Genomic DNA, 18,313 nt, shown 5'->3' with positions numbered 1-18,313 from the left:
TATTAATAGTCCAGACAGCACAATGTGTGTATGGCAAAGTCATTAATCTTGTTAACCAAAAAAGAAGACAAAATAATTAGGAAGAGAGCACACAGGTACAAGTAGAGGTACTGATACACGCACACACAAATTAACAGAAATCACAAGAACGTATAACAGAACACAACAATCAAATATGCAAATGCATTCAAGAATGCAACAAACAGACTCAAAAAGCAATAACAGGGTATCTGCATGTTTAAAGAAATCAAATTTAAGTTTAAGACTTTTTAATGCAAATTAATTAACTTAAACTAAATTTGCTGCAAAACAAAGAATGTCATCAGGTCATTAAATAGCAAGTTTCTAAAATGGAAATATAGCTTGACACACACACACACACACACACACACAACCTGTACAACAGTTATTCAAGTCCAAAACATAGACTATTTTTCCGGCACTGACTGCAAAGCTCCTACAGGATTCAGACTCAAAAAGCTTTCACACTGATTTCGTCAAAATGTAATTATCGTTTTTCAGAAAATGTCTGGCATAGTAAATTGGACTGTGTATCTCTGCCCAATTACACACTGGAGATAAAATCACAGGGCTGCCACCCGAGACAGAGACTCCTTCATTCCCCTCAGATGAACATTTCTCAATATCTGCCCTCTCTCTCTCTATCAGAACATCATTACGAACCAGCTATGGTCTAGAAATCAATTGAGGCACAGCAGGTAGATGCATTTAAACATGGAGAGAATGATGAATTGAGTACTTTAACAGGAAGAAATCACCAAGATGCACAAACTTTTATCTGATGGAGGGAGTCGCACACTTTTGTCTGTAACTGTCAGACTTACCACGGATCTGATGGGGGAATTCATTAAGAATTAATTTTGCCCTGTAAAAGCACTGTATATTTGCTTGCTCTTTCTGCACTGGTTTAACATCCAATTCACTAAAGGAATTATGCAGATCACGCAACAGCGCAAATGGCCTGCAAAGTCTGTGCTGAACGCAATTTATATGGTGGAAATCTGAACTTGTGGCCTGTTTCTGAGAGCTATATAGCAGAAGATGCAGCTGACCACTGTGATCTGACACATTCTGCTGGGACTTTACAGTGTCACTCCAGTACTGTGATCCAGACACTAATCTCTTTAACATGCAGCAAGTGCACTTGACTACACCGCATGTCTGGATATATGCCAGGTTAATGCTCTTCTCCTTCATTTGATCATTATTTAATGAATTACTGCTGCCACGATCAATAGAAAATGTATACAAGCATCTTTTTCTTTTTTGAAAATGTAAGAAGACACATTTTTTACTCCTGGATGAACTAAAGCTCCCTTGGCGAATGAAGCCGGCGTTTATACTATGCACAATGTCGTTATAAAATTAGTTTGTTGAGGGTTATGTCATGGTGTTTAATGTACTGTTTCACCCACGGAAGTAATAGCAATAATGCAGGTTTTGCTCTACATGGATCACTGCTTGTAGCGCACTGCCAAGGTGTGAACAGCTTGTAATGCAACTTAAAAAAATGAGCGCTTCCCGAACTTCCTAGGTTGCCTATTAAAGCCTGTAGACTGATTTTAATGCGAAGGGAGCGGGTCGCTTTTGCCGGGAAAATCCAAAGGATGTGATGTTTATGTGCGCTCCCGAGAGCCTTGCCTCTTCCGCTATTCAACAGCGTCAACAGACAGTCTGTAACACTAGGTAACGTTATTTTAGAGATGGAATCCAGCAAATGTCCGGCTCCCAGCACAACACCGACTCCTACACAAACTCTGAGTAAGCCAAAAAATAAAAATAAAAAATACTGAATCCCGTCTGGCTAAGCGGGAACGTGATCGTGGTCGAGCGAAAACTAGAGTGAACATCGGCAGGGCATTTAATTCCTGGAGGGACCTTCATTTGGTTTTGGGGATCAAAACCGACCCTGAATTGGCATTCTTCTTATTGGACAGGTAAGCTTACATAACTGCAAAACATGTGAAATATAGTGCCATAAGGACTGATCTGTGTAATTTTAGCTAACTTGATCTTGCCTGCTAACGCTGACGAATTGCAAGCTACCTTGCTTCGTAACTTTCAAATAATTTAAACAATCTTCTCTTTATACTAATAGTCAGGTTAATGTCAATGATAATCTGTAATTATTCAGCAAGGTAAACTACAATAACACATGAAGTGAATGCTAGACAATGTTCAAGATAATGCAAAAAGCTCCATTCATTAGTGTAACGTAACTTGGTTAAACAGAAAATATATTCATTCTATTATTATAAAACAATAGCGCATCGATATATCAAAATGACAGTTGTGATGGAATCACATCAATACTGAATTGTGTCAACATATTTATAATGTACAGTCTATTTTATAAACAGCTACTGTCATCATCCACCAAATTTAGCTAACAGCTACTGATAAAGCTGGCTAGCTAGCTAACGCCGACATAGGCTATCGTATAAATGCAGTCAATGTATTATGCAAAGAAATGTGATTACTTCAAACTAAAGTCTCGCATAGTCAGACCTATATCCACACTTTGTTTTAAGCCTGTTCCAGCACTGGAGAGTCAAATATAATACACAGTCTCAAAGTTTGTAGTAAAACAATCATAACTGTGTAATTTTAATTATGCTACCTCATCTGTCTTCATGATGCCGGTGAATCACGTTCAGTCTCGCTTCCCTATGGAGTCATGCTCGCTCATGTCCCTATGGAGTGTGTACACAAGCGCGATCATGAGCAACAGGCTGCAGTTCACTTAACAGCCACAGGTGTCATTAATAACAAGGGTTTCTGAATCTTACATACTGCACCTTTAAGGGAATGACAGTGGCTTAATTTAAATATTCAAAACACAGTGCTGTTTCAGCGCATATGCACGCTTAAACTTGATTGCCGGTTGTTGGTTAATAAGTTGCAGATTTTTGCATTGAAATACCACACGCAAAAGTGGCGCAACTGTTTCGTGAATTCGCCACAGACTGTTTAAAAACATCAGACTTGCAAACTTAAAATAAACACAAGCAATGTTGGAAGCCTAAAAATACTGGAATTCTTAAAAATTAGCATTTTAAAGTCAACATTAAACGACATTCGGAGTGCATTTAACTTCTGTAATGTGACATATTCAAATGAAACAATAGTTATTGGAATAATAATAATGAACAGGTCTTGAATATATCCATCATGATTTCATTATTGTCATATAATATCCACTGGGAAAATAATTTTCCCTTGACCACATGGCCTTGATTATATCAGTGAAATATAAAAAGTAATTTCAAACAAGGGATGTGCACAGATAGTCGACATTCGGTTAACCGTTCAACGTGCCACTATTCGATTATCAAAATCACTATTCAGTTATTCTATGCGTGCAATAGAGGTCTTCAACCTGACCCAACCTGTTCCGACAAACCATCTTAGTTTTTAGTCAGTTTCACGTATAGGGCGAGTTAGCGGCTGTTCAAGCATGCTTTTCTGTGCGTCTGCACTGTTTTTCTGTTAACCCGCGCTGGACATGCATCTTTGACTGTTGCGCTGAATCTCACTGTTCTTAAGCGTCTCACGCAAGATCGCAACTTTTTTAGACACCAAGTAAAGTTAAAAAGAACTTTCATTTTTATAAACAACTACGTTGTGTTTCATTTGTTGCATTGCGTTGTGCTTTCTGAAGAAGTTCAGGTTGCAAAGAGGACTTCATGTGACTGTTATACCATTAAACATGATTCCAAGTTGTTTTTCACAAAGCACTGTTTTCGTACTAAAATTAGACATGTTCAATGCCATTTGATTTCAAACCGTTTAAATAACAATGCATCCCGAAGAGGCTATTTAACCTCAGCACACGACAATACTTGCGTTCGCTCCCACATAGAAATGTGCAGCTGCACAGGCAGAATGCATATACATATACATATTTTGTTTGAGTTTAATGCAAGATTTTATCATTTGAAGATGTATGTATTGTGCTGTTTAGGCTCATAGCAATCACTGTGCATTATTTGCTGAAGTTTTGAGTAGAGTTTGAGGAAATTCCATTGCAATAAATGTTCTTTATTCCCACGTCCAGACCCAAACATTGCGGTTAACTGAATGTTATGTCTACACTGAATGTCTATTTCAAAGGTGAAAAAGTTATTTTATTTTGATGATTTATTTTTATATTTATTCTGAAAACACTTTCATTAGAACAATGAAAAATTGAAGCAATTTTGTTTTCATGTTGTCTTTAAAAAAATTGCATTTCAACATGAGCTATTTCTGAATTCATTCAACACAGAAACAAGCAAATAAAACATAAGCATATGTGTTTTAATTAATTTTTCACTTCCTCTTTGTGGCTTATAATGATCTGTATGATCTATCTTGGACACAATTTTGCTTACCTGAATCTCTGGCACTACAATGCCCCGCTCTTTGCAGGTCCCGGCAAACGCCGTCAGCGGGGCAGGCAGAACAATTGGCATTGGACGAGTGAAGCTGCTCAGGTCACAGCTAGGGATGTCATTCACCTCGTGTCGCATCACAATGGTGTCCATGACAAAGAAGCGCCCCCACGGCAACCACAATGTGTGCTCTTGAGTGATAAACGGAGCACGTTCAAACCTCAGGGCTACGGCCACACCCCCATTACTCACCAGGTCGAAGCTGAAACGGAGAAGATGTGTTCGGTTAGATGCAGGGCAGCATTTGAAACACAATCATGCTATGATACCTTCATTCAATATCAAAAAGGAAAATTTCCAAGAACATTTAATGAGCCAATTGGATTTTATTTGTAATTTGGAAAAAAGGGCAACAGGTCTTTTTAGAAAGTCATAATTTCAGTTATGTTTGGTGCCACTTCGCCTTGAGGGTACATTTTATGTTATACAAACGTTATTCTAAAGTTACTTTACTATATATATTGCAATATAATTCTATGTGTACAAAGAATCAATTTATAAATGCTTCAGAATTTAATAGTGTGTGGCTCTGATTCATTAAACACATTTCATTGCTAAAATACGTTAACCATCACACTCTTGAAAGTGGCATTTTGATTTACCATTCAATAAAACATTAAAGCCATTTCATTACCACATAATACCATTTACTAACATTATAATCAACATTATTCACCGTCACTCTGCGCTGCCATCAAAACCAGACCTAATAATGGTTGTGATTCATTATGTTTCTCCAAATGACGGGATTCATTTGAAAAGGACTTGGTGCCAGTTAGTTAGGATGGTTTTATCTGGCAGCTGCACTGTGTGATTGTAATGCAATGGACCACTGGCTCAGTTTAATACGGCATGCTTTTGAATCTGCATTAATAAAATCAGCTTGAATGGGTGGCACTCGATGTTGTTATTCTCTATTGGGGAATAAACTGGCAAGATTCCTCGCCGCTGCAGTAGTCACGCATACAACGGCGAGTGTCTTTGTAGTGTGGAGGCATGGTGCGTTTTGATAAAGGAGGTGAGAAGGGAAATGACATTTAAGGGAAGGCTTAGGTATTATTGATCTGCGTGTTCAGGGCTGTCTGCCCTAACATTACAACAACGCTGCAATGCTGGCACATGCTCTGCATGTAGAGTTGCTCTGATCAGAGAGCTTTGTTGTAGACGGTGCTAAACAGAATTCAATCAGGGCATTGTATGTGGGCTGCATCGCATATACTGGTATATACAGTATATACACACTCAGACACCAAGCGCTTTATTAGGAACACCTGTACACCTACTTATTCATGCAATAATCTAATCAGACAATTGTGTGGCAGCAGTGCAATGCATAAAATCACGCAGATATGGGACAGGAGCTTCAGTTAATGTTTACATCAACCATCAGAATGGGGAAAAAATGTGATCTCAGTGATTTTGACTGTGGCATGATTGTTGGTGCCAGACGGGCTGGTTTGAGTATTTCTATAACTGCTGATCTCCTGGGATTTTCACACACAACAGTCTCTAGAATTTACTCAGAATGGTACAAAAAAATCCAGTGAGCGGCATTTCTGCGGACGGAAACGTCTTGTTGATGAGAGAGGTCAACGGAGAATGGCCAGACTGGTTCAAGATAACCACTATGTACAATTGCAGTGAGCAGAATAGCACATCACGTCAAACCTTGAGGCAGATAGATATATATATATATATATATATATATATATATATATATATATATATATACACACACACACACACACACACACACACACACATACACATACACATCTCACTGGATTGGATCTGGGTTGGTAACTGGAAGTTTGTAGGTTAGAGCCCCTTCAATCTACAATTTTAAGGGACAATCCACGAACAATCACCACTGTGGCCTAGAGCTAGACAATTCATCCCAGGTTGCAATAAGGGGACTGTCCTTGACTGTCCCCTTTTTGTTTTATAAAATATAAAACATAAAATGTGTGTATAGATATCTGCTTACAATGAAAGTCTATGGGGCAAGTTCCACTGTGAGCGCATCACTCTCAATGTATTTCTTTTCGAGATTGAGTTGAAATTATTTGAATCAACTGCCCTGGATGAGTTATTGACCTATTTGACAAAAATGTATGCATTCAGGACTTATTTTGTCCATAAGATGTATGTATGTTTAGCCATATAGGAGTGTGTGTGATGATCCAGAATGCTATAAAATGTTATTTGGTGAAAAGACTTATCTACTTTGATCTTCTCTTGTGTATCATCATGGGGATGCACATTTTTAAAATGCACTCTGGTAGACATGAGAGCACAAATACACTTAGAAATATGTGCCAATTATGCCTATAATGGTAAAACCGAAAGCATGCTAATGGCTGATTAGCAATACACGATAAGTAGACTGGTGAAATGTGCTGTACTGTGTCTTTGTTCTCGGAGCTGGCTTAGATGCAGCGTGCATCTATAGTCACAGCTCACGCTGCTTGAACATTAATTCAACTACATATCCCAATGGGCTGTTAACCGAGTTCTCATTGGCACGGCTGATAAACAAAGGTATGCTTTGTCCTTGTTGTCGTGCCCTTGCTAAAATGCGAGCGTTTGTCTGTGTTCTGTAGGAGACTGAATACAGCATGCTCGTTTGAAAGCATTTGCAGGAGGGTAGAGAGGGAAAAAGAAATAGTAATGTGAGAGAAAGAGAGAGAGTGTGTGTGCGTGAAAGCTAAACTGCAGTAAAAACTAGCTGGCTAGTCACTAGGGCTGGCTCAGGCTGGTTGATTAGTTTTGATGTTTTAGCTTTAGTATTTTTTAGTGGTGGTGTTTTAAAGTGGATGAATTTAGAGATGCATTTTCACAGAGAAGGTTTTTAGCGCACTGACAGCGTGCTGTAATTTAGCGAGCTAACAACTTGCCAGTAACTTAAGATTGTCAGCACAGTAAAACCCTCTACAAGAAGTTGTCTCGCTATATATGCCTAAATATTATAGCTAAAAATCATGTTCTTGCATTAAGACTGTGCTAATTTGTTTAATAGTTGGTCTATTTAAACCAGGGGGTCAGGAATTAGCTGGCTAGGAGGTCCCTGTTTTCCCCTGCTGGTATATGCTGGAAGTACATCCTATGATGGCAAAAAAACATGTTTTTCCATTGAGAGCCTTTTAAAAGTAGCTGTGTTTTCTGACAAAATATTTTTAGTTTTTTCAACATTTCAATCAAAATTATTTCATTACATAATAGTACATCTTTTTTCCAGTGACAGATTGTTTTTGAAGAGCTCTTAATAGTGTGAAATTGCCATTTTCCTCTATCTGATCCCATTGATGAGTGATCAGTCAATTATACAGGTCTTCCTCAAGACCAATAGTCGTTCAGCCATTCTACAAACTGGTTGATTTTGAAAATATGTAGTTTTGCACATCATTACTGCTCACATGCGATGAGACGCACACACACATAATCATTACACAGACACGCACACGACCCTGCAGGCTGCCGCGCCAATTGCAGAGGAATTTGCAGAACTGTTATCAATCACACAGCCACCTCAGGCACGAGTGAACTTTATTAGGTTCTGTGCATCCAGCTTTTTGGTTTATACTTTGAGGGCACTCAGCATTAACCCAAATTTGTTAACCAAATAGATTTGCTAGAACCCTAAAATGAATAATCCATGTGACGTCTTCTAAGTCTACTGGCAGTAGCTCAGTAGTTGTTGATGACGTGATGCAGCATTCCAGTACATGTGACTTCCAATACATCACGACAAATGTATAATAGATGGCTTTACTCACAAAGCGAAACAGTATTTCATTAAAAAAAAAAAAAAAAAAAAAAAATTCTGTCATCATTTACTCTTACTGTTTTTTCTTTTTTTTTTTTTTTGTTACATTTTTGGGAGTACTATCCGTTTAACGCTAAACTTTGTGTTACATGAATATCCACTGCATGTGACTTGGTCAGTCTGACTAGCTGTTGGCACAGAGGCTGAGGGGTTTCTTTGGAAGTAGGGAGAGAAGTAATTTAAAAAGGGAAGGATAGTACAGACCACAATCAAACGAAATCAGTTAAGACAGCTTTCCCATTTTTAAGCAAGCGAACAGGTGCATTTGTGATTTCATGCCATACTGAGTCTGTTCTGCAGGGCTTGATGGGCTGTTGTGTTTATGGGCTGTATTGTTTATGGCCACAAAGAAGCACCTAAAAAAAACAGAGAGTCCAAGCAAACAGACAATATATGTGCTCAGAATAAAATCAGAGGACACACACAATGCAGATAGAGGGCACAGATGTCTAACAAATGTGCATGTATATTGATGGTGATGTATAAGTTATTCATTAACATGTTTATTCATTATTGGGCATAACTATAACCAGCATTAACTAAAAATAATTAATGTTTTTATTGATTTATTAATTTCTGAATTCTTTGAGCTAGTCTAATTTCAATTGTTTAAAGGATCCAAATTTTGGGGGGCATAATGGCTAAAGGCAGCTTTACCTGATCTATTTAGAGTTTACATTACAGTATGCAAAACAGTTAGCATTAGAAGACCTCAAACTACGATTTGGAACATATTCTGACAGACGGTCAGAAATATATGAATGTACAGGTTCTTGTGTGTATTCAGCTATTAATGCAAGGCTGCTGCATCTTACCTGCCATCCTGTCTGGTGATGGTATATCCATAGGCTGGTTTGTTGATGAAGCTTATATTCACACCGACCAGCGGAGTCCCATCTGAAGTCACCACTTGTCCCCGGATGACACAAGCATGACTGCAAGGTGACAAAAGAAAATGCAAACTTTAAGTTAGGTTGTGTTTCAGCACAGAAGACCACATCAGGTGCTATTTCTAAACACTCACATAATAAATTAAACTAATCCCATAGCTCTAAGCTCAGTGGGGTCTTAGGAGCAGAAGATAACGAAAAATTGGATAGTCTTTGCAGCTCTTTGAGAGAACAATACAGAGGTATGTGAGCTTTTAGTCACAGCAGATATCAGGGCTTGAACCTGCCTCTTTGTATGATGTTATCTGCTTGCCTAGGGACCTCAGACATACTGATCAATATGAAAAAGTCAAACTCAGTTTCTTAAAATACTGAACAAGAGGAAAAACAAATCCCCCCTACACATGACTTACAGTGCATCCGGAAAGTATTCACAGCGCTTCACTTTTTCCACATTTTGTTATGTTACAGCCTTATTCCAAAATGGATTAAATTCATTATTTTCCTCAAAATTCTACAAACAATACCCCATAATGACAACATGAAAGAAGTTTGTTTGAAATCTTTGCAAATATATTAAAAATAAAAAACGAAAAAAAAATCACATGTATTCACAGCCTTTGCCATGACGCTCAAAATTGAGCTCAGGTGCATCCTGTTTCCACTTATAATCCTTGAGATGTTTCTACAACTTGATTGGAGTCCACCTGTGGTACATTCAGTTGATTGGACATGATTTGGAAAGGCACACATCTGTCTATATAAGGTCCCACAGTTAACAGTGCATGTCAGAGCACAAACCAAGCCGTGAAGTCCAAGGAATTGTCTGTAGACCTCTGAGACAGGATTGTATCAAGGCACAGATCTGGGGAAAGTTACAGAAAAATTTCTGCAGCATTGAAGGTCCCAATGAGCACAGTGGCCTCCATCATCCGTAAATGGAAGAAGTTTGGAACCACCAGGTCTCTTCCTAGAGCAGAAGAACAACTATCTCTGCAGCACTCCACCAATCAGGCCTGTATGGTAGAGTGGCCAGACGGAAGCCACTCCTCAGTAAAAGGCACATGACAGCCTGCCTGGAGTTTGCCAAAAGGCACCTGAAGGACTCTCAGACCATGAGAAACAAAATTCTCTGCTCTGATGAAATAAAGATTGAACTCTTTGGCCTGAATGGCAAGCGTCATGTCTGGAGGAAACCATCACTGCTCATCACCTGGCCAATACCATCCCTACAGTGAAGCATGGTGGTGGCAGCATCATGTTGTGGGGATGTTTTTCAGCGGCAGGAACTGGGAGACTAGTCAGGATCGAGGGAAAGATGAATGCAGCAATGTACAGAGACATCCTTGATGAAAACCTACTCCAGAGCGCTCTGGACCTCAGACTGGGGCGAAGGTTCATCTTCCAACAGGACAACGACCCTAAGCACACAGCCAAGATAACAAAAGAGTGGCTCCAGGACAACTCTGTGAATGTCCTTGAGTGGCCCAGCCAGAGCCCAGACTTGAACCCGATTGAACATCTCTGGAGAGTTCTGAAAATGGCTGTGCACCGACACTCCCCATCCAACCTGATGGAACTTGAGAGATCCTGCAAAGAAGAATGGGAGAAACTGCCCAAAAATAGGTGTGCCAAGCTTGTAGCATAATACTCAAAAAGACTTGAGGCTGTAATTGGTGCCAAAGGTGCTTTAACAAAGTATTGAGCAAAGGCTGTGAATACTTATGTACATGTGATTTGATTTTTTTTTTTTTTTTTTTTTCCCGTTTTTTTATTTGTAATAAATTTGCAAAGATTTCAAACAAACTTCTTTCACATTGTCATTATGGGGTATTGTTTGTAGAATTTTGAGGAAAATAATAAATGTAATCCATTTTGGAATAAGGCTGTAACATAATAAAATGTGGAAAAAGTGAAGCGCTGTGAATAATTTCCAGATGCACTGTATTTCCAGTGGCGATTCTAGTTTGTATGGCACCCTAGGCGCACCCTGGGCATCACACTGCCTCCGCCGGCCTGCCTTCTTCCCATAGTGCATCCTGCTGCCATCTCTTCCCCAGGTAAATGATGCACACGCGCCCGGCCATCAACATGATCTAAAAGAAAATCTGATTCATCAGACAAGGCCACCTTCTTCCATTGCTCCATGGTCCAGTTCTGATGCTCACGTGCCCATTGTAGGCGCTTTCGGCAGTGGACGGGTCAGCATGGGCACTCTGACTGGTCTGCGGCTATGCAGCCCCATACGCAGCAAGCTGTGATGCACTGTGTGTTCTGACACCTTTCTATCATGGCCAGCATTAAGTTTTTCAGCAATTTGTGCTACAGTAGCTCTTCTGTGGAATCGGACCAGACGGCTAGCCTTCACTCCCCACGCGCATCAGTGAGCCTTGGGTGCCCATGACCCTGTCGTCAGTACACCAGTTGTCCTTCCTTGGACAACTTTTGGTAGGTACTAAATACTGCATACTGGGAACACTCCACAAGACCTGCCTTTTTGGAAATGCTCTGACTCAGTCGTCAAGCCATCACAATTTGGCCCTTGTCAAAGTCGCTCAGTTCCTTACACTAGCCAATTGTTCCTGCTTACAACATATGAAATTCAAGAACTGACTGCTCACTTGCTGCCTAATATATCCCACCCCTTGAAAGATGCCATTGTAATGAGATAATAAATGTTATTCACTTCACCTGTCAGTGGTTTTAATGTTGTGGCTGATCAGTGTACATTGCGACATCGTTACATAGCTCAATTTGGCCCAATACACTTTTGGTAATTAACATATATATATATATATTTATTATTTATTTCTGTACTATTCATAACAGAAATGTTGAGTAATTCTAAAGAGCTGGGGCCAAAACATGGATGATGTAAACAGGACTAAATTCACTAAAGACCCAAGGTATGCATTTAGGCTAAACATTTATCAGAATAGATTTTATTAATCAAGATAAATTAAATCTAATACATAAATGTTAACTATTGCATTAACTAATGTTAACGTATACAACCTCATTTTAAAGTGTTACCAGAAAACAGTACTTTTTGATAGTTTTTTGTAAGTGCATTCATAGGTAGCAAAAACCAACTACAGGTCTTAAAAATAAGAGGGAAAAAATACACAACAGATATTACACATTTGTCAGGTAGTGGAACAATTAACACTGGTATGTAAGAAGCTGGCCACTTTCTCTCCTTACTGCGGGCAAGATCACAAACCCAACAATATCCCCGTCCCAGAGAGGCTGACTTTATGCTAATTTAGGCAGCCTCTCACCTTCAGCAGTCCTTGGCTCAGCTCGGCGTCCCTGTAAACAAAGCTAGCAGAGATAGTGCGCTAACGCATAGCCCCACCAGTACTTCTATTATCAGACTGCGAGTGAACTCAAGTCAAATAGAAAAGAGCGAGGACGTGGCAGGGAAAGATCGCTAAAGCAAGAGCAGAGAGATAGAAAGAAAGAGAGAGATAAAATGTGCAAAGATTTTGTCTATCTACAACATTGCTCGAGGTGACAGTTTGATTTAGAGAACTCTCATTTCGAAGGGGCAGCGATGCACGTTTTCACAGAGTGCACTGAGTGGAACTGTCGTCTCAGTGCCACGGCAAAATATGGCGAGCTGATTCAACAACTCCCAGACAAATTATTTCAATATTGACATTAAACGGATCTGAAGAAGATAAAGGAGAGAGATGGAACAGTGAAGAGATCTATATGAAAAGTCTTAACTCTAAACATTCATTCAGAATCCCCCGCACCCAAGGAACACGGTAGGCGATTTATGAAGTCGGATGTGACAGCAACATTTCTACGACAGACATTTCACCTTACGTAGGCTTATTACCATCTTGACAACTGTGTAATTTTTGCGCATAGAAGCAAATTGTAGGCCACATCCAACTTGATATTAGAAAAGACGTCCTAAATAACTAAGAAAGAATGCATGGTAAACTGTCTTGATAAGCAATTTCTGGCAGCATGTTATGAAGCATTTTTGTACATGCAAAGTGTTTCAGAGTGCCATGTGTTCGGGAAACTGCACCAATGAAGGGAATGTTGTTTCAAGGAAACTAAACTAATGCATATTGGGCAAATTTTATATTTGCAAACTCATGTTAAAGAGGAGAATTAAATTGTATGTGCAGCAAATTTCCTTACCACTGTAATGCCTTCTCCATTTCATTGGATAATTAGATTTGTACATTTTCAGGAGACAATGTGTAGCGTTGTTTGTGCAAAAAGCCACTATGACGCAAGAGTGCTGTAGATGGTTGCCATGCAGTTGTTAAGATCTTCTGGTCTTCAGTCAAAAGAGCCCACTTCCAAATCTCTATGGTCCCAAGAATAAGGCTTGGGTCCCTCCATTAATATAAGTCTGTCTTTGTTTTTTGTTTTTTGTTTTTTTTTAACCTAGTTTTTCACCTATTTGCCAGGCAAAAATCTGATTGTATTTTGAATTGTAATAAAGTGTAACAGTACCCGCCCATTTTTTCAGCCATCTTGTTTCCAGAAGTGTTATTAGTATTAATTATTTCCATAGGAATTTCATAAAATCATTCTAAGCCATGAACCAAATCAACTGCCTCTGAGGTGAATGGCAACATTATAAACTTGATTTGAAACAAAAAGCATTTAAAAAAATCTCACAAAAAGACAAAGGTACAAGACTGGGTACTGAACGTCTTACATGAGGGAATAAACTACAATCCAATGAATCATTGCAAATGACATAAATATAAATAAAATATAAATAAAAACAATGGAAAAATATAAAACTGTTGATTTTAAGTTGTTGGTTATAAGTATTGTCATGATTCACTGTTGTTTGCCTTGTGTTTCTACCCTGTCATCTGTTACTCCCAGACTACATTTCCCATAATTCCCTGCCCTCATCACTGCCAGCTGTCCTTGATTGTGTATTTAATGCCCTGTTATTTGCTCATTCCTTGTCAGTTGTTATGTGTTTTGACCTCCCGTGTATGACCAGTGCCCTTCGTAGATGTTTCCTCCTGTTCCTTTTCTTGTTTCCCATCGTGGATGTTTTATTTTGTTCCTGTGTTTACCCGCTATTTTGTACTTGTTTATTTTTCATTAAAACTCCTTAGCCGCACCTAGATCCAGCTCTCGTGACTTCCTTCCAGATCGTTACAGAACAACTGACCGCAAAAATGGATCTAGCGGCGTACTTCGTACAGCTGAGCCAGGTGGACTTATCAATGAGAGAGTTCTCCCATTTCTTCTCCACCATTGGCGTCCACAAAGGTTTTGATGATGATATCCGAATCTACTGAATCGGACTAACAACACACCTGTGGAGGGAATTGCCGGAGTCCGAAGATTGCACTTGGGAGGAATATGTGAGGCTAATCTTAGAGACACTCGCTGCAGAGGATCCTCTTTCAATCCCGGTTCCGGCTTCCGAGTCTTCCACGCCTCAGCCTGCTCTGTGCCCTGTCACAGCCACGCCTCAGCCTGCTCCGTGCCCTGTCACAGCCACACCTCAGCCTGCTCCATACCATGTCAAAGCCAAACCACAGCCTGCTCCACGTCATGTCTGTTCCACGGCATGTCACAGTCAAATCTGAGTCAGCTCCACGCCATGCCACAGTCCAGTCTTCCGCGACTCATTGCTTGAATGCCTTCAAGGCCTTTGTCTCCAAGTTGAATTATCCACCACTGATATCGGTGCGTAGGGCCACGAAGACCCTTCCCCACAAATTGTCAGTGCCCACGCCTGCCACAGCCAACGAGCCAACACCCATGGCCAATGAGCTGGAAACCTCATCCGTCCCAGAGCCAGCATTGCCAGCCTTATCCGTCCCAGAGCCCACGTTACATACGTCGGCCTCCCGGAGGAGGAGGAGAAAGGCTTTCGTTTCTGCCCATGTACACAACCACAGAGGTCGTCTCCGAGTCTCAGTCCATGCCCACGACCACAGAGGTCGTTCCCGAGACTCTGCTCATGTTCACGACCACTGAGGTAATTTTCCAGTCATCCTGGACTCTTAGCCTCGAGCCAGCCACGGTTCTGCTTTCCACGGCTCCACCCCTCGAGCCTCCCATGGCTCCGCCTTCCACGGCTTCACCCTTCAAGCCTGCCACGGCTCCAGTCTCTAGTCTGTGACCGCCTACCAGGCCTCCTGATCTGGTTTCAGCCTTGTGGCCACCAACCAGGCCTCCTGATCCAGTCCCAACCCTAAGGTGGTCTCCTGGCTGTCTGCCTGATATACTCTGGTCTCCTTGGTCTCCTGGCCATCCGCCTGATCTGCTCTGGTCTCCTTGGTCTCTCGGCCGTCCACCTGATCTGATCTGGTCTCCCTGGTCTCCCGGCCTTCCGCCTGTTCTGCTCTGGTATCCTTGGTCTCCGGCTCCATCTTGGCCCTGCCTCTCTGACCAGCTTTCCTTGGGCTTCAGGAGCTGCCAATTAGAGGGGGGGTTCTGTCATGATTCACTGTTTACCTTGTGTTTCTCCCCTGTCATCTGTTCCTCCCAGACTACATTTCCCATAATTCCCTGCCCTCATCACTACCAGTTGTCCTTGATTGTCCTCACCTGTGTTTCATTAACTCATTAGTCTTTGTGTATTTAATGCCCTGTTGTTTGCTCATTCCTTGTCAGTTGTTATGTGTTTTGACCTCCCGTGTATGACCAGTGCCCTTCGTAGATGTTTCCTCCTGTTCCTTTTCTTGTTTCCCATCGTGGATGTTTTATTTTGTTCCTGTGTTTACTCGTTATTTTTTACTTGTTTATTTTTCATTAAAACTCCTTAGCCGCACCTAGATCCAGCTCTCGTGACTTCCTTCCAGATCGTTACAAGTATCTAAACAATACATTTTAAGTGACTGCAAAATATGCAGATATATACAAATATAAGTAGTTTAAGATCGTACCGTAGGAAGACTGACTAAATTGCATCATTCCTAGTGCATTATGGAAGTAGGTGGTTGCTGCAGAGCTCTTTTGGTGCAATTTATTTGCCACGATTTGCTGATTATTTTCTGTAATAGCATATAAGTATATGCAATTATTATAGCAATGCTTGACTTGGCACGCACCTTTAATTACATAAAAACTTCATGAAAGGGGCTAAAAATAAACACACTACCTTGCATTATATCTGTGTTCCAAGAGTATTCTTTCTTTTCCCAGAACATGTGGTGTGTTCTAAATAGGCTAAATGGAGATAAATAATGGGCCATCTCTGGCCACCCCCCTCCGCCATCTCCAAATGATTGTAAAAGGGCTAAGTACACTCAGATTCAGCAAGCAAACAACTTGACCCCAGTGCATCTCCAGCCAATGCATCTACTTTTTTTGTGCAATCTCCAATATTCAGATAGACAGAGGGCATAATGTGCATACTAAAAGATATAAGAACACTGGGGAAGTTTCTGAAAGGGACAATGAGTGACTTTGATCATTGCCATCCTTGTGCTTGCTTGCAGTCGGACACACCAGACGTACATTTCTGACATGTCTCCAAACATGCAAGAGTGGTTAAGGAATCGATAAAAAGGCCCGATCAGGTTAAAGCAAGGGGCTCTTTGAGACCCACTGAGGTCTAAAAGCTCCATCTGGACTTGAGAGCTGCTGTCAGCCTCTCTCATATCTGTCACTGGGTGGAGGAATGAAGAGGTTATAAATAATATATCAGGCCTGATATTTTTAGGTGAATCGAGGTCTCCGATCTTACAGCTGGTGGGCAGCTTCTGAAGCTCTTATTTATTTATGCTTCTTTTTTCTTGGGAGATGGTGATGAAGACCGAGACCCTCATCTTGCAATAATGAAGAGGGTATCGGGAGACTCCCTACTGAGTCTCAATGTCACCTTGGGAAAATGTCACATTGTACACATTGATGACGGCAGACATGCCCACAAAAGACAATATCAAACAAAGTCCAGTGTTTCATTTCTCAAGCATGAGAGCAGATGAGGTTATGTTCATCAGAATCTCTGACACGAGTTGATTGAGGGCGCTGTGATTTATGCAAGAGAGGAACATCTGGTACAGAGGATCAAGGGGCAATGGGTGCATAGAGGACCGAGGACTGGTCTCAGCTTTGAAGTGATCAGAGTCTCATTAGAACAGCACAGATAAGACAACGGTCCATACTCGCCAGAGGCTCAGTCATGCAAAGCAAAAGGCCATTCCACTCAGAATCAGAGCTGAACCATGGGAAATGCCCATTCAAAGGAATAGTTCACACACAAATGAAAATTCTGACATTATTTACTCACCCTTATGTTTTAGTAGAACACATAAGTACAAATTTATGAAGATTCGTTACGCAGCTCTTGCCATACAATGATAGTTCATAGTGACCATGCGCTGTAAAGTAAAAGTAGTTAAAGTAGTCCATGCAATTTATATTCTGCTATTTTTCAAGTCTTCTGAAGCCATATAATAGGTTTGTGTGAGTAACAAAAATAAAATTAAAATAAATACATAAATAAAAATCAAGATTATCTGTGAATTATGACTTTGGTATGTTCCATACACAAACCTATTGGATGGCTGCAGAAGACTTGGAATACAGAGCACAAGGACTTCTTTTTATCATACTATTATGGTGCTTTTTTTGGTGCTTTTTGTCCTTTTTGGAGCTTGGAGGGCTGCTGCACAGTTTTTAAAATGTAAGGGTTTGTATGACCTTTTTAAGACCTGAATAATAACATCAATACCGTAAGTACTACACACCAGAACAAAACGACATGGTCTCGAAATAAATAATGTACCCTCAAAATCAATATAAAAATCAATTGGTGCCAGACGGGCTGGTTTGAGTATTTCTGTAACTACTGATCTCCTGGGATTTTCACGCACAATAGTCTCTAGAATTTACTCACAATGATACCAAAAACAAAAAACATCCAGTGAGCGGCAGCTTTGTGGACAAAAATGCCTTGTTGATGAGAGAGGTCAACAGAGAATGGCTAGACTGGTTCGAACTGACAAAGTCTATGGTAACTCAGATAACCGCTCTGTACAATTGTGGTAAGAAGAATAGCATCTCAGAATGCTATTGTGAGATGCGGGTTGGCACTGTTTTTGTGGCATGAGGGGGACCTCCACAATATTAGGTAGGTGGTTATAATGTTGTGGCTGATTGGTGTATATATATATATATATATATATATA

The 18,313-nt window shown here is 40.4% G+C and overlaps 1 protein-coding gene across 6 annotated transcripts in view; it reads right to left on the bottom strand.

Moving 5' to 3' along the window:
* Positions 1-18,313, bottom strand: part of LOC127430127 (teneurin-4-like) — a 443,558-nt gene that overhangs the window by 96,526 nt on the left and 328,719 nt on the right. For all 6 annotated transcript variants that reach the window (XM_051679634.1, XM_051679635.1, XM_051679636.1 and 3 more), the window contains 2 exons: positions 9,096-9,215; positions 4,395-4,656 (listed from right to left, as the gene is read on the bottom strand). In XM_051679634.1, the coding sequence (XP_051535594.1) occupies positions 4,395-4,656; positions 9,096-9,215 (382 nt within the window). The remainder of the gene's footprint in view (positions 1-4,394; positions 4,657-9,095; positions 9,216-18,313) is intronic.

The sequence above is a fragment of the Myxocyprinus asiaticus genome, chromosome 39 (genome assembly GCF_019703515.2).
Source record: "Myxocyprinus asiaticus isolate MX2 ecotype Aquarium Trade chromosome 39, UBuf_Myxa_2, whole genome shotgun sequence".
NCBI lineage: Eukaryota > Metazoa > Chordata > Actinopteri > Cypriniformes > Catostomidae > Myxocyprinus > Myxocyprinus asiaticus.
Note: the sequence above shows the minus strand (reverse complement) of the source record. Positions and strands in the feature narration are given on the sequence as shown.